General features: G+C 53.6%; 1 protein-coding gene across 1 annotated transcript in view; it reads right to left on the bottom strand.

The window, feature by feature from the left end:
* Positions 1 to 22,357, bottom strand: part of KDM4B (lysine (K)-specific demethylase 4B) — a 114,580-nt gene that overhangs the window by 61,805 nt on the left and 30,418 nt on the right. Inside the window, exons 5-7 of the mRNA XM_006868910.1 lie at positions 14,578 to 14,627; positions 10,393 to 10,496; positions 6,155 to 6,292 (exon numbers count right to left, since the gene is read on the bottom strand). Coding sequence (XP_006868972.1) covers positions 6,155 to 6,292; positions 10,393 to 10,496; positions 14,578 to 14,627 — 292 coding nt within the window. The remainder of the gene's footprint in view (positions 1 to 6,154; positions 6,293 to 10,392; positions 10,497 to 14,577; positions 14,628 to 22,357) is intronic.

Consider the following 22,357-nt stretch of genomic DNA (forward strand, 5'->3'; position numbering starts at 1 on the left):
TTTCTTCCGTGGAGCAGCTCCAATCACCCTTCCAGAAGAAACCCAATGCTTAGCCCGCGGTGCCACCAGAACTCCTGAGAAAATGCTAAGTGGGGTGTGGTTTGTGTTGTTTTTGCTTAATTACCTCTGAGACAGAATCCACAGGCCACGTGATGTGCCCTTTGAGAGTGTCCAAGTTCTGTCTCATCACACTGTGTAACCATCACTGCAGTACTGCAACAGCCCCGGCCCCTTCTGCCTGTGGATTTGCCCCGTCTGGACATTTCATCTCTCTGACCATTAGTGACTGGCTTTGCACTGAGCATAGGTTCAGGGATCGTCCCTGTCCAAGCATAAACCAGAGAGTATAATATGGGGAAGGGTGTTTGAAAGCTCTGTCTCCCCCTCTAAAAATGGGCCACGGTGAGTCTCTCTCCTACCCTGAGATGAGAAAGCCCTCCTACTGCCCATCTGTCCCAGGAATCACAGCCTCCTCCTTGGGACCCCAGTGGTCTCGGCTCAGCACCCCCCACTCCTACCCCCACCCACACACAGTCCACGTACTCTCCTTCCTTCCCTGCTCCAATTGAGGCCCAGTATTCCCCTGGGTACTTGGTGGGTTTACATTCCTGGGTCCGATGCACCCTGGGGCCCAGACACTGCAGTACCCTTAAACCAAGGCCAGGGAGGCTACCCCTGACTTGGACCCAGAACTTAGGGCAGAGTGCAGCCCTATCCCCCTCTTTGGACATTCTGCCTAGAAAACGCCTGGAAGCCTGAGGGTGCAGCCACCCACCCTGACTCCCTCAGCTCTCCCACCAAGCAGGCACCCAATCCCACTCTGAATGAACCCGTGGATGAGCAGGCCACTCATAACCAGAAGACACAATATTGCCCATTCTCCACAGCTATCTCCCCAAAGAAGCCATGTCTGTTGGGGAGACAGACCCTGCACCCTCCTCAGCCGAAAGGCACCTGGGGCTGATGCACCCATGGCCCCCAACACCAGTCTCTTCGCTGTGCCAGCCCATCAAGCGAGGCTGAGGAACAGGTTACCCTGCTCTGGAGGGACAGCAACTTTGACAAGCCAGGCTGCTGGCCACAGTCAAACTTCAGACGGTAGAAAGCTGCTGCCTTGAGCTGACTCCGACCCGTGGCGCCCTCATGCGGGTTCAATGGCTGAGTTCTCAGAAGCAGAGCTTCAGACTTTCTGAGGTATCTCTAGGTGGATGCAATCAGCCAACCTTTAGTTAGCAACTGACTACAACACCAAGGCCGCCATCCATGAATTAAATTCCGACTCATAGAGAGTCCGCAGGACAGAGAAGAACTACCCCAGAGCATCCCCGAAGCTGGGAATCTTTACAGAGGCAGATAGCTTCACCTTCCTCATGTGGAGCATCTGTTGGTTTGAACTGCCGACCCTGTGGTTAGCAGTCTAATGCTTAACCCACTGTACCACCAGGGATCCTTATCCATTAATTAGAGATGCATTAGCCACGTCATCCTCAAAAAGAGAGATTAAATGTCAAAGTCAGCCTGGCTCGGGGCCCTCAGCTGGGGCATTCTGTCCCCAGAAGACACTAGGTAATGTCTGGGGACATTCTGGGGTGTCACGACTTTGGTGGGGTGCAACTGGCATATGAAGAATGCAGACCAGGGATGCTGCTCAATGATCCGACAGTGCCCAGATGGCCCAACCCCACAGAAGGATCTAGAACACAATGTCAGCAGTGCTGAGGGGGAGGGTACTGATTAGACCAAATAGTCGGTGTCGTCAGGGGCCAGGAATGCTGTACAGTGGTCCCCTGTAGGTTTCCATTTCGCCACAAAGACAGCACCAAGAAAGGAGCCCCCTAGTCCCAGTGGGGAGCTGATGTCCTGTGAGGGCACAGCGGTGACAACTGAGGGTTGGTTCATGGAGATGCTGCAGGACCAGGTAACAGAGCATCCAGCTGGCACGGGGTCAGAACTCATGCCAGCTCAATGGCAGCCAACAACAGAGGTCTGGGAAGCAGAGCCTAGTAAGTATGGTACAAGGAAGCCAGGCCCAAAGCCAATAAGGGGCCAGCTGAGGGAGGAGTCAAGCTCAGCAAGAAAGAAGGACCCCGCGGCAGGACGAGGAGAAGCACCGGCGGCCTCAGTCTGAGAGAACACCCTGACACAAGTCAACAGCCCCTGCAGCTTGGCTGAGTTACAGAGACAACAAACTGGCTACCTGAGTCCATCATCTAAAAGGCTGACGGGTGAAGTCCAACGACCACAAGAACCTGGTGGCTAATGGTGACTTGTTGGCTCAAGTCCAGGCAGAGGCTACCTGACGCTTGGATGCCCGCCTTGAACCCCTGGCTTGCTCGGAGCACTGCACGCCGCTTGTTCAATAATTTCACGCTACACCGCCTAACAACGTATGCGTGGAGGCCCAATCTCGGGCTGCACTTCCCAAATGTCACTTGTTTGTGAACACATGGCTGAGCCCCAAATTGCTTTTAATATCTGGGTAGTCCTGCCGGCCCAGGAGCACCGGCTCTGACAGCACCCTCAGGGCAAGCCATGGCCCTGGCTCATGTCTCAATCCACAGCTCAGGACTTGGACCGGGGCCCAGTGCCAGGGGCCGCTGCTGCCGAGTTTACACACTCCTTCTGCGGCCCTGCAGCCATGCAAACAAGCAAATAGGCGAAAAACACACGTCTTCCTAAGACCAAAGCCCACAAACTTTAATTACGCATTTAGGGGGTGCCAACAGTTCAGCTCTTCGCTGCTCACCCAAAGGTTGGTGGTTTGAGTCCACCCAGAGACTCCTCAAAAGAAAGGCCAGCCATCTACTTCTGGAAAATCGGTTCTTGACCACCTTGTTAGGGGTCAAATTGTGTGTCCCTCAAAGATCTGTAATTCCCACCTCCTATACGTGCAAAGCCGTGTGAACTGCAAGGTCGGTGGTTCAAGCTCATCAGTTGCTCCTCGGAAGCCCTATACAGGGTTGCTATGGGTCAGAACTGACTTGACGGCACTTCGTAACAACCACATACACGTAAGAAAGAACCCTGATGATGTAGTGGGTTAAGCACTGAGCTGTTAACAGAAAGGTTAGAGGTTGGACCTCTCCAAAACAGAAGGATGAGGCTGCCTGCGCCCATGAAGATTTATTTATAGCCTGGCAAACTCTAGCTTCATCCTGTCCTATAGGGTCACTGTTGTTGTTAAGTGCCGTCGAGTCGGTTCCGACCCATAGCGACCCTTGTACAGGGTTTCCGAGGGTGTAAATCTTTACGGGAGTAGAAAGCCTCATCTTTCTCCCGCGGAGCGGCTGGTAGTTTCGAACCGCTGACCTTAAGGTTCGCAGCCCGATTCGTAACCACTACGCTACCAGAGTTCCTTTAGGGTCACTGTTGTTGTTGTTGTTGTTAAGTGCCGTCGAGTCGGTTCCGACCCATAGCGACCCTGTACAGGGTTTCCGAGGGTGTAAATCTTTACGGGAGTAGAAAGCCTCATCTTTCTCCCGCGGAGCAGCTGGTAGTTTCGAACTAGGAGTGGCCATTAACTCCACAGCAGTGGGTTATATATGGGGGTATAAATTGCACTAGATCACAAGGTCAGTTTGAATCACAATGCTGATGGTTCAAACTCACCAGCTGCTCCTCAGAAACCCTATACCAGGGGGCTATTAATTCCCGGAACCCACAGGGTTGAGTTACAGACAAGCTCACTGGAGAACAGGGCTTTCTTTGTTATGTTGATGAGTCCATATCCATGGAGGGCAGGTCTTAAACCAATCACTTCTGGGCTCTAAAGGAGCCTCTGAGGCACGGAGGCATGTTGTGGTTGCTAAGTGTCGGTTTGGACTCATACAGAAACCTGTATAGGGTTTCTGAGGAGCAGCTGGTGAGCTTGAACCACTGACCTTGCAGTTCAAAGTGACTTTGCAGTCCAGCGCACAGGTGGGGGGAAAGAGAGGCCACGCACAGATCACCCGGGAAACGGCACAGAAGCCGCAGAGGCAAGGACCTTCCTCCAGAGCCCACAGAGAGCCCCCTCCCCTAGAGCTGGCACCCGGATTCAGAGGGTTCTGGTGTGGCACCCTCAGTCCAGACCCCACAGCCGCTTCTCGGAAAGCCAACACAGAGGCACTAGGAGTCAGAACTGACTCCATGACACTTAACAACAGCGTTCTACAGTGTGAGACAAGACATTTCTGTTTTGGGAAACCCACCCACTTGGGGTCTTTCTGTCAGAGCGGCGTTAGGAAACGCAGACAGCCCCTGGAGCACAGTTCTACTCAGACACTCATGCTGTTTACCTGCTTTCAAAAGGGAAGTGCCTGAGTTTCCCTCTTTTCTTTGGGCAAACCCAGGCACCTTAAGATTAAGATGTTTAAGCTCCACCACTGTCTTCCGAGTTCAGTGGAAAAGTCTTACGCTTCTGAATTCCCATAACATCTTGCACGCCGTCCTTGTCCTTGCTGCAGAGCCTACTTCCTTTTTAACCCCTGAGGAAATGGGACTGGGAGAAGACAAAGGTCGACAGTTTGTCTAGAGAGGTGCTGTGCGCACAGCGGGGGACTACAGTAGGTTGCTTCTGTCAGCAACACGTTACAGGGCCATGTTCCAAACAGCCGGTGGGTTGTTTTAGGAATAAAGCTCACCAGTTGCTCCTTGGAAACTCTACACAAGGGTCGCTATGGGTTGGAATCGACTCGATGGCACTTCACAATGACGACAACCCAGCCCATGAGAAAGTACAGGAGCCCTAGTGGCACAATGGTTCAGTGCTGGCCTGAAGGGTGGAACCCACCAGCTGCTCTGAGGGACTCTGCTCCTCTAATAACTGTTGTTATTGTTACGTGCCGTCTCGTTGGTTCTGATTCACAACCCTGTATAGGGCTTCTAAGGTTTTCAATCTTCCTGGGAGCAGAATGGCTCATTTTTCTCCCATGGTGCAGCTGGTGGGCTTAAACCATGGACCCTGTAGTTTGCTTATCACATGGCGTGACCGCAGCCCCTGTACCGACTATAACCTAGAACCCTCGAGTGCAGTTCTACTGTGTCTGCCGGGGAGCTCTGAATTGGAATGGACTCGACAGCACCTAACTACACTACATTAGAAAGTAACAGTTCACGTGACAGCCCTGAGCACTGGTGTGTTAACCACAAGGTCAGTGGAGTGGTTGGTTTTTCAAAAGCAGATCACCAAGTCTTTCTTCTGAGGCTCCTCTGCATGGACTTGAACTTCCAACCTTTACAGTGAGCAGCCAAGCATGCTGATCATCTGAGCCACCCAGGGCCTCCCTTTCTGGTTTCTTCAGGCACATTTCAAGGACGTGGCAACTGCATACACCCAATGAGCCCTGACCCTCTCTGTACAGGTCTGAAGTCTGCGGAAAGCTGAGTGATTAGGATATGGGTCCTGTGCATCTCCTGCCATTCCCTGCCCCTGACCAGGAGGCTGGGCAGGAAGCACTGGGAGCCACAAGGTCCAGCAGCAGAACCAGCTGGCTGAGTGAGCAAGTGGACCACCATGCAGAGAAGAGCAGCAGGTGGGAGGTGGCCAGGACAAGCACTAATGCGGGGCTGTGACCATCGAGGGGGAAGGTATGGGCTCAGAACTCGTCACCCCGTGCACATCCCTTTTGCCTGAGCCTCCAAGACACCCAAGGTGGAGGCTGACGCACTCAGTGGGTTGCAACATGTGGCCTCACACACCTTCCAAACTGTGGCCAAACTTCACATGGAAAGACCACGGACAGTGCTAAAAGGGTGTGGGGACAAGGCCCCGTGGGTCTCTTCTCACCTTGCCCAGCTCGGACACAGTTGGGGGGCCTGCCTGCTAGGGAAAAGCTGAGACCAGGCAGTGGAAGCAAAAGGGGCAGAGCATCACAGCAGGGGGCAGAGTCTCCACACATCTGGGGGCATCCGGCAGCAGGCTGTCCGCTACACAGGGCCAACTACCATCCTCTGGACCCACAGTCGGAACTGTGTCCATGGGGTCAGGACGAAGGTGTGGCCGAGTCCCACCTCCGAGACAGATGCAACTGGGCCAACCCAGAGGGCCGCTGGGGAGCAGGACATGCGCTGGGGAGCGGGACATGCCAATTATTCAGTGACAAGGACTCAGAGGATTCCAGAAACAGGCTGAGAATCAACTGCAGAGGCACAGACTAAGTTGGCAGGCACTTACCTGGGTGGCTACTTTGCCATAGTCAATCCACCGCAAGGTGGCGAAATTGGTGGACTCGGCACAGTTGAATCCATGGTTGAATCCCGCGTGGTAGCCGTAGGGAAAAGTGATCATGAATTCCCCAGCTTCCTGTGTGATCTGGAGAGAGAGGTCAGTGGGTCAGGGGTGAGGCCCACAATGGGAACAGACCACATTGAGGTGTGGCACTGAGCAGGGGGCAGGAACAACGAGGGGCTTGGGCTCTAGGGCCTTGAAGGGCTCCAGGTGCTCCAGACATAAAGGCCGGTTTCCCAGCATCCATGTGCGGCGCTGTAGGATAAGCACACGATCGCAAGGTTGGTTTGAACCAAAAGGTCAACAGTTTTCAAACTCACCAGTCACTCCTTGGAAACCCTATGCTGGGTTGCTATGGGTTGGAACTGACTCGACGGCACTCAACAACATGAACATTTGTTACACGTCTTTCTGATGTTCTTGTGGCCACTGCATCAGCTCCAAATCATGGTGACCTATGCCATCTTCATGACGGTGGATTGTGAGAGTCCACTGTCGCAGCCCTGTGTCAGTCCATCACAGGCTGTCCCTCCTTCTCCATGCCCCTCCACTTCACCAATTTTGATGGCCTTTCCTGATCACATGCCCAAAGGAAGCGAGCCAAAGTCTCAAGACTCAGAGCTGCTCTACTTGCGCTCAATCAGATTTACTCGTTCTGCGGGCAGTCCACTGTGTAGTCAATATTCCTCACCGATACCGTAATTCAAATGTAGCAATTCTTCTGCCTTCCTTTTGCATCGTCCAGCTTTTGTGTGTGCATGAGTCGACTGAAAAGACAGACAGACCATGGCTTGGGTCTGATGCACCTTAGTCATCAAAGTGACATTGCTTACAGATGAGGAACTTGTATGTTCGTCACTATCAGGTCTTAGACAGTAGACGGCTTACTCGATTAGAAAACAAGGTTGTGTTACCTGCACAGCACAGGTTGTTAATGAGTCTCCCTGCAATCCTGAGGCTGTGTTCTTCTTCATATAGTCCAGCTTCCTGGATGATTCAGCACACAGACTGAACCTGTGAAGTGGAGGGAAACAATCCTGCCACACCCCTTGTCCCATTGAGTCTTTTTGTAGATGGACGTCTTCATTTCTTGAGTCAATGCCTAGACATGCCACTGCTGCATCACGGTATTGTCGTGGAGTTGGCACCGGCTCATAGAACAAAACACTGCCCAGTCCCCGCGGCTGCCTCACAGCTGTCGTTACGTTTGGCCCATTGCTGCACTACAGGTTAAGAAACTGCAGTGGCTACCTTACCTGCCCCCAGTGAGAGTTCCCATTGCTCTACTTCCTCACCGGCACTTGCTGGTGACATTTAGCCATTCTTGTGGGTGGGCAGTGGTGTCTCCTTGGGGCTCTATTGTGTTCCCCTGGCATCTCGGACACCACAGCTAATCTGTGGGTACCTGTGTCTATTTCCTGTGGTCAGGTGTATGCTCCAGGCGCTGTATCAGTGTTTGTTGGGTTGTTCATCTTTCTATGGTTGATTTGTAGGTGCTCTTGGACCTATTCACCTTGATTCATTCTCCCAGAGAATGTAGAAATCGCTGAATTCATGTAAGTAACCCAAAAAAGTCAACACCCTGGGGGGGGGGGGCAGGAGCTGGGGAATGAGACTTCAAGATGCAGCTGCGGAGTCAAAAATCCATCCATACTGACGGTGCCTGGAGAAGAGCCAGTCCTCAGAACACCGAGATCTGTCTTTCCAAATAATTAATTGCACCAATCAAGGGGAGTCAGTGTGCATTAAGTTATGTTTTCAATTCGTTTCCCAGTGACACCTGCATGTGGTGGAACGAAGCTCACTGCAGTGGGCGGGGGTGGGGAGGGAGCACATGGGTCTGAAAAGCCCCCAGCATGGCCTCCAAGACCAGAGGCATGGTGTCCTCACCAACAACCCTTATGCTGGGATCTGCCCATGGGACTTCCGGCTCCATGAAATACAAAGACGGTTTGGGGATTTAAAGCAAACCCACATACCCCACGACTGACTTTCTGAATAGTCCTGGAAAGCCCCACTTAGTGCATTTTCTAGCACCAAGTTTGCGGCTCCATCTGGGGTCAGGGGTCGGAGACCTAGGCCTGGAAGCAAAGGCAGACGGCGCCATCGCAGACATAAGGCTTGTGGTCAGGTCTGTGGGTGGCGCCTGGGAGCCTGCTAGGAAGACTGAGCAGGATCCTAGTGATGCCAAGTTACAGACTCTGGAGAAGAGGAGCTGACTGGTCTATCCAGACGCCAGATCCAGGCAGACTTGGGGCTCAGTGCACCCCACGAGGTCCCATCGGTAAATCAAGGCTGGCTGTGCTCAGTTAGAACGACAGGAAGATTATGTTCCTGTCAGGAAATCTACATCCTGGTGTCTTCATCGCCAGCCCGCAGTGTCTGTCCTCCATGTCACTGTTGCCAACATTATCCTGACGATAAATGAGAAAGTGCTGGAAATGATGGATGGGCCGAGAAGCTGGGTAATCAGTACAGAGGGTACGCCAGCCCCACATGCCTGTCATGGAGGGGCCCACAATGCCGCTTCTTCAGGAAGCTCTTGCCGAACAAATGGGGAAGTCAATTGCAGATTACAGAAATACACACTTTTAATTATTAAAAAGCTTGGCTATCGATCTGCTTTTTCTTTGAGAAGTAAATACCATTACAGAGATTTATAAGTGGAGTGTGGATAGTCACTCGCTTGAAGAATGCCAGAATTCAGATGAGGGAGCCACAGGGCACTCCAGAGGGGGCGTTCATCTTGAGCCCAAGAGCGGTGATGGGGCCAGAGTGCATCCGAGGTGGGCAGCTGAGGCCAGCAGGCCTCCCAAGCAAGCACTAGGGCCTGGTCATGTAAGGCCCATGTCCCGCTCCTGGGCTGCGAGGAATGACCCACCATTAGTTAGCTACATTTAAGTACTTCATGGATGACCTGCTAGTTGCCACTGACATAAGAGGAAGTGGGGGTAGAGAGCACCTACAGGTGCAATCTACAGGTATCCCCATCTATAAAGTAGCCTTCTAGAAAATTCTCAGTAAACTGCTCAGAAATTAAGTGTGTCCCCTTCGGGAAACAACACTGCCAACTCCCATGGTAAGGATGGTGCGAAGGAGCACTGTACAGACGGCCAGCAGGAGGACTGAAGGGCAGCGGGGACCTGCCTGGAGCGGCCCTGGTCTCAGACAGACAGACAATGCATCCTGCTGCTTTCCCGATGCTGCAGGCAGTGTGACTATTTCCGACAGGCTGACCCACTTCTGAGAGTGAGAAGTGGAGGATGTGATCACAGCACTCATCCCACACCTGACCAATGGTTCTTCGGGAAACCTTCCACACCTGCTCCCGAGGGCTCTCCTACCCACCTGGGCCCCGGGCAGGTGTCCTCCGAGTGGATGAACATCCCAAGCCTGCCCAAGCCCTCTGGGTAAGCCATCTCAGCACCAGAGCTATCCCGTGGGTCAGAGACAAAAGCCGAGGCGTCTGCAAACCCGCCTTCATCCATCACAGCCTTTGGCGAGGACAAGTCAGGGAGCCTTTGGAGCAGGAAATTGAATGAGTTCATAGTCTTCACGCTGCAGGGGAGCCGGTATTTCATTTCTAAGCAGGTGCAGAGGGGGCGAGGTCTCGGGAGCGAGAGGCCCAGGGCACCCAGTTTCACATGGGAAGGGCTGAGGAGCCTCTGTCCTGTTGTTCCATGGCTTCTGGGGGTGGGGTGGGGGTGGGGAGAGTTCCAATGAGGGACCGGTGCACTGCCTGAAAGGGACATCTGTCCAGAGTCTGGAGTGAGCTGGAGGACGGCCACTCAGGGAGGCTCTGTCAGCCGAGGCAGCCTGCCTGCCCCTGCCCAGCCACCACAGGGTCCAGCTCTGAGGGTGAGGATGGCTGCCCAGCTGCCAGGGCAATCTCTCTGAGTCTATCCACCCCTCCCATCCATACCAAACCCACTATCCCCATGCAGGACTATGGAAGGTGAGGTGGGGGATTGAGGGAGAAGAAAAACCCAAGACTCCACCCACTTGTAACTCCCGTTTATAACACAGTCTCCGCACCCCACCCCACCCCCGCCACCAGAGAAGAGTGGCCTTCCCTTGCTTGCCATTATTCTAGAATCTTCTCTGTCTGGGCCGTTCTTGGCAGCCAGGGTCCCAGCCCCAGAACCTCCCTTCAAAGGCAGGGCTGTGAGCAGAGCTGTACGTACCCGGCTGAAGGGGATGCCGTACTTTTTGAGGATGATGGGAGAGATGAGGGTCATTTTGTGGCGCAGGAAGGCATCACAGCCCTGGGAGCTCCCAGGGAAGAAGCCTAGGACAGAAAGAGGAATGTCAGTATGAGCCAGCACAGCAGGGAACAGGAGGGTCAGCATGGACAGGCACAGTGGGCTGCATCCCAGAGGAGGCTGGTCATCACAGATCCTCCTGCCCAGGGAGAGGGAGCAGCATACTGCGGCATGGAGCACAGCCAGGGTCCTGTGTGTCCAGAGCCCCAAGAAAGAGAAGTACACAGTCTGGCTCCTTGGCCCCTCACACTAGCTGGGTGGTCCCTGAGCCCCTGATGGAGCAAAGGTGATGCCCTTCAAGAGACGTGAAGTTTAGGGCCGTAAAACTGCCAGAACAGAAAGGCTGGGAATGTGGACCCCATGGGAAGGATGTGACCAACGCCACAGATCAGTATATCTAGAAATGGTGAGGAGAGCTTTGCTGTGTACGTTTTCACCAAACATGAAATATTTAAAGAGAAGACACCCTGCAGTCCTTCAAGGACAAAGGAGAGGTGGTGGCCTTCTTCTTGTGTGACAAGGGTGTGTCCCTGGTGCACAGTTCACGTGCAGGGCAGGGTCAGGAGCAGTAAGGAGGAAGACAAAGCCTTGCAGCATTGACACCCTCTCCACAGCCCCAGAGCCAGCACATGAGCAAAGCCCTGGGGAGTGACCCCAGGGGTATTGTGTTGCCTCGAGGTACTTTAGAAGCAGACGAGGGGTGCCATTACTCTCCGCCCCACCCCCACCCCCCGTAGTTCCATTGTTTCCTGGCCACAAGCCCATTTCTTGGGCTTGATAAAGACAAAGGTGGTCAGGGTAGACCAACACCAGGGGTTCTGAGCAGTGGTGGATGGCTAGGTGGCAGTTAAGATCCAGATTGCGTATCCTGAGTCCTGTCTGAGCCCTCAGCATCATCACTAGCCACAGGGCACAAAGGCAGGTGAGGACACAGAGACCTCCTGGTCCCTCTGCCCTGCTCACAGGACACCCGACAGCGTTGGGCCCCTGAGGCTCTTCATCCTAACAGGAGAGACAAGTCAGAACTGTGAGGCCCATCGGCTCCACCTGCTGACAAAAGGGGTGAACTAACTCATTATGTTCCAGGGTTCTTTCCAAGCCATCTTTGCTGACTTGCACATCAAGCCTGCATGGGTTTCTGGTTTTAAGAAAAACAAGTCTTCCCATTTCCTGACAACAGCTGAGTGGGGCCCTCCTGCCTCCTCCCCATCCTTCCCCACAAAGTGGGGTCATCAAGGGAGATGTGCTCAAAGCTGATGCACAGTCCCCTCACCCAGCCTATGTAGGTGCTCCAGAAAGTCAGGTGGAGCTGCCACCCACGGATGTGGGAAGAGCTGGGAGGGGCAGTGTGATCCCATACCACCTCCCACTCTGCGCCCACTCTCCTGTGGGCAGTGGGCAGCTGCACAAGACTGAGGCCACCAGGAGGCAGAAGGGCCTCCCAACATGGAGCATGCTCACAACACAGGGTGCTAGTCTACCTCCATACATGCTTACAATATGGGTGCTGATCTATCCCCAGCTGCGAGCTGCATTCTGCACATGTGGCTCTTTACGGCTTGATGGGCCAGGAGAGAACAGGTGTGGGCCCTGAGTGTCCCCCCTCCCCCTCTCCACTCCTTCCAGGAACCTCTCGGAAGCCCATGGAGTCTGGTCTTGGAGGCTGTGTCCACGTGCATGCAGCACACACCACACACACATTGACACGGGGCGAGTGGGGCCCAGACGCTCGCTCCCCAGGCCACGACAGAAGATTCTGGAAAGTGAGAGGGCTTTACTGGATGCAGCCGCTTTGCTCTGCACTAACAGCATTTCAATTAGAATTACGAGTGCCTGCCACCCGGCCTGCCGGCCTCGCTGCGCTTCTTCTTTTTAATGCACAGTTTAAGTGGCTCTCATTAAAGCCCTAATAAAGGCACACATTTTAAGTGATTAGCACCAATAGCGCGCCAACACATTAATGTGCTCTTGGCGGGCTCCACAACTCTCCCCGCGAGTCCTTTTAGAGCACCGTTATTCATTGTCCATATTAATCACAAACGCATTCTGCCAATCTCTATAGTGGTATTCCTGACGTGGTCCCCCCAAAAAGTTTGAAAAGGACCCTAGGTTGGCAATGATTCACTTGTTCCCCTGGGGACCTAGGTGAGAGGCTGCAGGGAAGGGCGATTCCCAGCCTGCCCGTCCATGCCTCCAGTGGTGGGAGCCCAGTGGAAATCCTGGGAAGTCATTCATGGACCACCGAGGACAGACTTAATGAGTCCCTATTTGTCACAAGTAGTCCCCTGGGCATTGTAAATGGAGAACAGTGAAAGCGCTCAGCTGATAACAGAAAGGTTGGAGGTTTGGGATCACCCTGAGGCATCTTAGAAGAAAGACATGGTGATCTGCTCCTGAAAACTCAGCCCTATGGAGCCCAGTGAGTTCTACACTGACAGAGTCCATGACAACCGCCAAGCTGGACAACAAACACTCAGAGCCTGGGAACAGGGAACTTCCATAGTAAAGGGGACTTTGCAGATGGGATGAGACTGAAGATCTAGAGAGGATCACGGTGGGCGATGGCCCGGGCGGGAAATGAGCCGGGTGGTAGCAAGATTTAGAGGGTGACACAGAGCACAGTGGCAGAGCTGGGAAGGACGCCAAGGGATGCCAGAAGCCTCCAAAAGTGGAAAAGACCCTCCTCTCAGCCTCCCAAAGGAGCCAGCCGTGCTGACATCTAGGCAGACCCTGTAAGTTTCCATGTGGGGCTGTACGGGACAGACCCTGTAAGTTTCTGTGTGGGGCTGTACCGCACAGACCCTGTAAGTTTCCGTGTGAGGCTGTACGGCACAGACCCTGTAAGTTTCCGTGTGGGGCTGTATGACACAGACCCTGTAAGTTTCCGTGTAGGGCTGTATGGGACTACACCGTGCTTATGGATGGTTAATCCCACAACAGGAAACTGACACCATGGGGAGGAGTTTCTTTCCAATAAGTGGGACTATGGAGTTCTGAGTATGAGAAGGCTGTCTAGGGTCTGCTCCCTTCCACACAAACACGGTCCAGGTTTCCGACAAAAAGTGATTAAAAAATAGCACCAACAAAGCCTTCACCAAGAACCCTGCCTCTCTCGCCACCGAACGGTGCTCCTTTTCTTGCTGCGCCCACTATTTCTCACGCCTGCTAAGTATCTGCAGGACAAACCGTGCCTCTGGGCACAGCAATTGGGCAGGAGAGCCTGCTCCTTCCAGAACAATGGACTGTTCTCCTGTCCAAAGTTAAAAAGCCCAGGTGAGGCAGAAGGAAAGCGTGTGCACAGAGCTTCCTGTGGGTAGGGATGAGGGCGGGCCCACTGCCGGCACTCAGCAAAGTCTGGGCTGATGCTGAGTGGTGGATTCTGGATGAGTCTGGGCCTCGGGAGCCAAGCTGCCTCCTCAGACTCACCTCCAGCTGCTGCCATGGCTGCCAGGAGGGGCCTGCACATGCTCAGAGGGGCTTTCAGGACCACTGAGCCTGGACTCCCTCTCCCTTCCCGACGTTGGGTCACCATGGCCACCTTGACTGATCCAGCCTCCCTGCATACCCTACCACGTGCCCAGCTGATCTGAGGAGCAGCTCTAGCATGGGAGGGGAGTTGGCGAACGGGTCTATTATTACTCCTGGCCACTCAGAGCATCAGAGCTCCTACTGGGCCACGGAGATGAGGGTCACAGACCAGGAGCTGCTCCTCGATCCTCAGGACTTGGGGCCCACCTACCCAGGCTGAAGGCCTGGCCTGACTAACCCTGGGCCGTCTGCGACCTCTTCTCAGTTGCCTGTCTGACAAGTTCCATGTGGTGGGACTTGAGGGAAGCATGGCCCAACAAAGTCAGAGCCAAGGGTCCCCCTGCAGATCCCCCAAGGCCCTGCAGTGTGCCCTCACAAGATGTCTCATGGAATGAGGAATGAGGAAAGGGCACAGTGTGGAGCCAGGAGGGATGCAGCCCGAGTCAGGGAATCAAATCAAGTGCACTGCAGTGAGGCGCCTATGGGGACTCGGGAAGGGACAACATGGTGGGCCAGGTCACAGGGGTGACCTCTGAGCACATCCCGCACCATCCCAAGTGGAAACGGGGTCTCACCTACCTATGGCCAGTCGCTCCAGGCGCTTGCCGTGTTCTGGCGGGATGGCGTACCTGCAGAGAAAGAAGGGGCAGGTCAGAATGGGGAGGGGTGGCAGGTAGGGAAGTGAGGAGGCATTGGAAGGGGAGAAGGGGAGGACAACAGGAGAAAGGCACCCCAGGAGTTACCAGTGTAGAATCCCCAGGCACATAATACTAACCCTCAATGAGACAAAGCAAGCACAAGGACACTGGCTTTGGAATTGGGGAGCAGGAAGTACACAGAGGCCCCAGGATGGAACAGAGCAGAGAAGCCCCCACCTCAGAGCCCACTCCCACCCTCCACCCCGGCATGAACACCACTAGTTAGTTTTACATTTAATTTACACATTTTACATTTGAACCATGACTAAGGTGCAAGTCAGCAAACGTGAAGCAACCATAGGGACAAGCAAACTCCGAGGCTGTAAGTAGGGACAGGAGCCCCCAGCAGGGAAGTCTGACTATAATCCATCCACCCCAGAGCAGAATGAAGCTCAGTGAAGGCCAGCAGGGCAGGTGCGGAGCCCTCACTGCATACAGCCTGTGGGCCCATGGGGCCTCCATGTACCTCCCACAACCAGGAGAACAAGGGTCCTCACCCAGAGTGATTCTATCCTCTGAGAGTGGAGCAATGTCTGGGGGTATTTGTGGTCGTCACAACTGGCGGCTGGGAGGTGCTACTGGCATCGAGCAGGTGGAGACAAGGAATGCTGCTCAACACCATACAGTGCACAGTACGGCCACAGCCCAGAGAAGGAACGGGCCCCTTGTCAGCAATGCCAAGGGGGAGTTGTTGTTGTTAAGTGCCGTCTAGTTCAATCCGACTCACAGCAACCCTGTATAGGGCTTCCGAGGAGCAGCTGGTGGGTTTGAACTGCCAAACTTGTGGTTCACCAAGGGGAAGAGACACCGTTAATTATTTGAGAAAAAAACTGAGATTGGGCCCTGCTCATCCTTTCCACCATAATAAATTCCCATTGGGTCAGGCAATATCAACTAGGGGGAGCCTCCACTCCTGGGATTTCCCTCTCTACTCAGTGTGTGGATTTTAATATGGGCAGTATCCTAAGACTTCAGGGGGTCAGATGATGATGGGACACGGTCTCTGGGGGATCAGTGTTGTTGTAGGTTAAGTGAGTCGGTTCTGACCCATAGCGACCCTGTATAGGGTTTCCAAGGAGCAGCTGGTGAATTTGAACCACCAACTTTGCGGTTTAAATTCACCTTGTGGTCTAGCGCATTATCCTGCAGGGCCACACCAGGACTCAGGAGTTCTCAGCCAGGGTGATTCTGTCTCCAAGGGACACTGGGCCATGTCTCGGGGTATTTGTGCTCCCTAGGACTAGGGAGACGGGTGCTAGGGCATCAAGTGGGCAGACACCAGGGATGCTACCCAGTATCCCACAGTGCAGAGGATGGCCCCCGGAGAAGGACCTAGTCCCATCCTCCCTCTCCATGGATGCAGCAGCGTAACGAGAGCCACTCTCACATTCTGGAATCAGTCATGTTAGACGAGATAGTATGTAAAGAGCCACTCCCTCCCACCCTCAGCCCAGAGAAAAACACAGATGACAAAAGAACACCCAGATTCAGGGGCTGGCTTAGCCATTCAACTGCAAAGATTAACATGTTTCCTAATAAAAGTAAAAGGAGGCAGTAGGGAGACAGACAGGCAGACATCCTGGGGTCTCTAATCAAACTGGATGAGAACAACTCTTTTCTGGGGAGTTTCCTGCACCCCCCACCCCACTTCCAAGGAGCCTGAAGTCCCTATCCCGTCTGCCATCACAGGAATTTTCCTATACCAGGGCAAAGCCAAGCATCTTTTTCCCTAAAAGGCCTTTTATCGTTGACATAAAGATGGCCAGAACGAATCCCCAGCCCCAGCCCCTTTGTGGGATTAGCGTTCCTCGAACAGGGAAGGTGCTGGAGAATTGGAAGGCACTAATTTATGGCTGCAAGACTGTGATGATTAATGCAATATCCCCAGTCCACAATGCTGCGCTCACTTAATTACCGCCTGTAATTGGGAGTTGTAAAGATAAGATTAATTGAATCTGGTGGATGTTAAAAGTTTAATATGCTGGAGCGCAGTTCCTCTGTTATCAGCGGCGGCAGGCGGCAGGGCGCTGGGCAGAGTGCTCACAAGAGCGGCCCCTGGGGAGATTAGAGGAAGTTTCTGGAAAGGAACTGGACTTGCAGACAGGACCCGATTTGGGGCGGCAGTGTTGGGGGTGAGCACCAGGAGTCATTTCTCTTGCATCTCGGACCCCAGCATAGGACTCCAGTGGCAGGCAGCCTCCCTCGAGGGCCCCAGCTGATTGTAGGGACCCTCATCTATGCTGGAGACTCCGGAACAGCGGGACCCAGGAGGCCCAGAAGCTCAGGTGTGCCAAGGCAGACAACATGGCCGGATGAGGAGGTGACACCCCCTCTGGCGATGCAGCTGTCCGTGCACAGGGAGGCAGGTTTCACAGCCCTGGACCCCCGAGAGGAGCTGGTACATGTCAGTCCTGTCACCACCCCGGTAAGCCTCAAGCCAATGGCCAGGCACCCTGACACTGGGGGTCTCCAGCTGACATGTTCTGGTAACTCTGGGAGGTGGGGAGCATCAGAAAGGAAGGAAAGGAAGAGACAGACAGACAGAAAGCAGACACGCAGGGAGGGAGGAGAGAACAAGAGAGAAAGGCTGACAGAGGGAAAAGGAGCAAAGGAGAAAGAGAGAGAGAGAGACAGGAGGAAAGAAAGGTGGACAGGCGGGCAAGACCTTCCAGCTAAAATGTTTGCTCACTGGCCTCAAGGTGGACAGCGTCTGTCTGGCTATTAGTGAACGACTCCTTGGCTGGAAAACAGAGTTGGTTTAATTGGTCAGCAGCATGGGGAAGCAGTCTGTCTCTCTCTCCTTGGGAACCCGGTGCTCACCACAAGGTCAAAATTCCCAGTCAGAAGCAATCTTGCTGCCACCTGTGACCCCAGCAGACAGGGCAGCCCATCCACTGGGCCTGCGGCTTGGAGACATGGTGAGGGGTGAGACCCCTTCCAAGGGGCTCCTCAGCTCCTCTTCCTTCCTCCCGCCCCTTCATACAGGTCCCATCTCAGGCTGCACATCACCCACCCCACAACTGTTCAGTCTACCCTCCACCTCTTGCCCTCACATTACATCACAGCCAGACATCAGTCTTCTCTGCCACACCGCCCCCTTCTAGAGACTTCTGCCACTACCCAGGACAATGCCATCAGCAGTGTCCATCCATCTCAGCCTTGTTCTGAGCAGGCAAGGAGGACATGGAGCCAAAAAAAATGGCAGTGTCTAGAGAAGCCACACTGTAAAGTAAAGCCATTCCGTCACACTCTGTTCCTAAGCAGAAGTGGAAAGAACAACTCTGGGAGAGCAGAGTCCAGGTGGGCTTCCCAGGGAGAGGCTAAACTCAGCCTGATGCAGAACCTTCCAGAACCTGGGCTCTGCCACGATGACCCCTCCGGCCGCAGCACCCACCGGCTGCAGTAGCGGCACAGGCTTTTGCCTCAGGACCCATGGAACACCTCATTTGTGAGGCTGGACAGCAGAGGCACTGGGCCTAGTTCCAGCTGGCACCATCAGGGTTGGTCTTACAGCCAGCGTTCAGGTGATTGCAGCTGCAGGCTCCAGAACGTGGAGTTTAGTGCCGGGGAATTGCCCAGGAGCCCCTAGGGACACATTGGGGCCTGTTTTCCAGCTGGTAGCATGAGGACATGACACAAGCTTCGATTAAGGAAAGGCACAAGGCACCAGAAGGCAGTGTGAGAGGCAAGACCATGGCCACGGTCCCTCGAGGATGCACAGTCTGGCTGGGGACCAGACAGAGAGAAAGTTCTGCTCTCATCATCTAAGAAACAAAGCATGGCCCCAACTCAATGGCTCCAAAGACAGAGGGAAGGAGGCTTCTGGCAGGATGAGGAGCTGCTACATAGAGGAGCCACACACAGCCCCTTCCAGAAGGAAGTGAACCAGGGGCCTGAGGGAGGGGATAGGGAAGGTGACCATTGCCCCCACCTCTTGGCCGCCCAGACTCCTCCTTTTATACCTTGGGACATTCTGAGTGGTGAGCTTTGCCCTGTACCCCAACTCCTGGGGACCATCATGTATCAGAGTAGAGCTGTGCCCCACAGGGTTGTCAGTGACGGATTTTCCCAAAGTCTGTCTCCAGGCCTGCCTTCCAAGGTGCCTCTCTGGGTGGATTCCAACCTCCAATTTCGTGGTTAGCAGCCAAGCATGTTCACCATGATACTACCCAGAGACTCCTACCCTACCCTGTGCCTATCACCCCCCAAAAAGCAAAACTGAACAGCCACAAACCTGCCTACAGGGGTCAGGGGCCAGGGACCAAGATGCAGCGTGCAGAGTACACCCATGTACTAGACATGTGGCATGGCACGCACCAGACACTCAAATCCGGGGATGGGAGGGTGGGAAGACAGGACAACGCCTTATGCTGCTGGGATCGTAGAAGTCAGATGCTTTCTGCCTGTGGGGTTCAGGGGTTCATGCTCCGAGCATGAATAAGGAACGCATGCAGAGCTGACTGGGGTTGAGTTCTGTGTCCTCGAGCAGGTGCACCCTGGGCAGTGGGGGTTGGGGGGTGGGAACCAAGAGCGAGCTGGTAATTAGAAGGAGCAGAGCTCTCAGCAGGAGGACAGAATGCGCCAGCGACAGTGACAAGAACAGCCACTTCCATGTCACCGCTGCGCAGGCCGAGAAAGAACTTTCCTGTCGACAGTGGAGAATGCTATTAATAGGATCATTTTCTTGGTGTTTTGTTTATTCCCCTGGAATGGCTTGATGGATGTGAATAATTATCAGACTATAAAAGCCAGCAAATGTGCTATTTTCTATCGCTCTAAATCATCAAACAAATAAAGTGTGAAACAGCATTTTTGAATATAATTTTCCCCTCTAATGGCTTAGAATTATTATCAAGAACAATGAAAATAAATAAGCAAATGCCTTGTGAGTTAAAAATTAAATGAGTGTGTCAGGAGGAGGGGCACACTGTCTCGAAGAGCAGGAACCTGCTCCGAAACCATTAATGACAGCAACAGGCACTAGGACTGGGGTGGATTTCCGGCACCATCGCTGCAAACCAGCGACAGTAAAATAGTGGCCCCTCAGCTAAGCTCTGCTGGAGAGGGGCCCACGGCCTGGGGTCCAGCCACATCTGAGGTGGCCTGTACCCTCACAGCTCTACTCCTGCCAGACCATGGACAGGAAACACCAAAGGCCTCTCCTGATCGGAGAAAGGCCACGGCCACAACCACCGCTCAACACAAGCTGCTTAAAGCTAGGCCTGGGCACCTCAGGCTTCACATGTAACTGCATTCCTTCATTCCCCCTCCTCACTTCCCTGCAGTAAACATTCACTGGGCCTCCTCCTGACTGCAGAGCACCTGAGACTGGGCTGAGGCCAAGGTTCTCAGGCCAGGGGCTCTAAAGACTCCGCTTGGCACCAGGTGAGCTGTGGGACCAGAGACGTGGCTGCAGGAACCACCACGGATGGCCAGCCGCTCAGCAATGCAGAGTCGGTGGGCGCCCTCCCCTCTGCCGGGCCGCATGCCAGGAGCGGGCTCCCTGAGCCCTCTGCAAATGTCAGCTCAGCCTGGTTCGCGGGACAGTGAGGAAGTTAATTTCACAGTGCCTGCACAAGGTCGGGGCGGACAGGCCCCTCGTCGTTTAACATGCCGTCGGGAAGGGGAACTGGTGCTGCCTTATGTCCCAAAGCCACAGGTCAGGTGAGAAGCCCCTCCACTGCCATGACCCCCAACGTACAGCCCGCCATGGCCCTGGTACTCACCTGCTCTGCCCACACCTCACTGAAGGGTCTGCCTGTGGTCGGAGAAGGTGAGGAGTGTCCAGTGTCCCCCAAAGCCATGGCCCCACCCTCTCAAGCCCCTCCGCTGCTCTACCCTCCAGAGATTGAGGAAAGCTCACCCTTACTAGGGGGGCAGTGTGAGAAGACGGATGTACCCACGTGCCAGAATATTCTCTGAGGTGTGGAGTTCACGGCTCCATCAGGTGAAGGTGAAGAGACCAGGTCATGGGTGCGTCTCTGCAAAAGGCACCCATCCCAGGTGGGTTTGCTGCGAGTTCTACCAAACCCCTGTGCAATAGGGATGTTGTTGTTGTTAGGTGCCATGGAGTCAGCTCCAACTCATACTGACCCTCTGTGTGTGTCATTCTGCACAACAGAAGAAAATACTGCCCAGTCTTGCGTCAGCTTCACAATTTTTGTTCCGTGTGAGCCCACTGCTGCTGCCACTGTGTCAATCCATGTCATTGAGGGTCTTTCACTTTTCCAAGCACGATGTCCTTCTCCAAGGACTGGTCTCTGCAGATAATATGTCCAAAGTTTGAGAAACAAAGTCTCACCATGCTCGCTTCTAAGGAGCATTCTGGCTGTACTGCTTTCTAGACAGATGAGTTTCTTCTTCTGACACTCCATGGTACGTTAGATATTCTTTGTGAACATCATAATTCAGAGGCATCAATTCTTTGGTTTTCTGTATTCACTGTCCAGTTGTCACATACATAGGAAAAACTGAAAATACCCTGGCTTGGGTCAGGTGCACCTTAGTCCTCAAACTGCCATCTTTGCTCTTGAGCGTCTTATGCAGCAGATCTGCCCAATGCAATCCATCATTTGATTTCTCGACTGCTGCTTCCATGGATGTTGATTGTAGATCCAAGAAACATGAAATTCTTGGCCACTTCAATACCGCCCACTTAATACACATGGCTAATGAGCCAGGCAAAGGACGTTCCCCAATCATCTGGTGGATTCAGCATATTTTGGAGTAAATGAATCCACAGAAAGACCTATCTCTAACAGAGGCTCAAGGCACATGGGAAACCAGCAGGCTGGTCGCACATAGTGCCTGCAAAACCCTACAGAAGACACATCAGCAAATAAGCTCTGGTGACACAGCGGTTAAGCGCTCAGTTGCTAATCAAAAAGAAAGGCAGTGGTTCAAACGCACCAGTGGTTCTGCAGGAGGAAGACTTGGTGATGTGCTCCTGTAAACACGACCGCCTGGAAACCCAATGGGGTCCCTACGAGTCAGAATCGAGGGGCACCACCCAGCAACAAGACATGAGCCAATTGTAGCAACAGTAACCAACATCATTAAGTATTTGTAATATGAGCAGTAAAAAGAATAGAAAAAAACAAACAAACAATGCATTAGCAAATCAGATGAAGAAGCAGATTCCCGCACACGGTGAGTTTATCTTCAGCAATAAAGAAATAGTTCATCCAGTCAGATTCTTTGTAAAATTCGGGATCATTCAGAATAAAAACCCTATTTAGCCAAGGAGGCCCTAGGTGGGACCACCAGTGAACATGCTTGGAAGCTAAAAGAAATGGTGGAGCTTTGAGTCTATACAGGGCTGTCCTGGAAGAAAGGCCTGGTAATAACATTACTTGCAAAAATCCAGCCACTAAAGAGCGGCTGTAGTCCAGTCCTACTCTGACACCTGTGGGAGACCAGACCCCACGGCAACTAGGTTTCTTTGTCTTTGTAAGTAGGGGCTCCGAGGGAAGGTCCCTGCGCAGACAGAAGGCAGTACTACCACACTTCACAATGAGGCACAGAGCACTTGGAAAAGCAGAAGCATAGCAAACTGCCCATCACCGTGGCCACCCATCAGCGCCACACTGAAGGCACTGCTCTCAGCTGCCGTCCAGTCGGTTCCAACAGCTGAAGACCCTGTGTGTGCCAGAGTAGAACTG

Source organism: Chrysochloris asiatica, unplaced genomic scaffold (assembly GCF_000296735.1).
Source record: "Chrysochloris asiatica unplaced genomic scaffold, ChrAsi1.0 scaffold00125, whole genome shotgun sequence".
In the NCBI taxonomy this organism is placed as follows: domain Eukaryota; kingdom Metazoa; phylum Chordata; class Mammalia; order Afrosoricida; family Chrysochloridae; genus Chrysochloris; species Chrysochloris asiatica.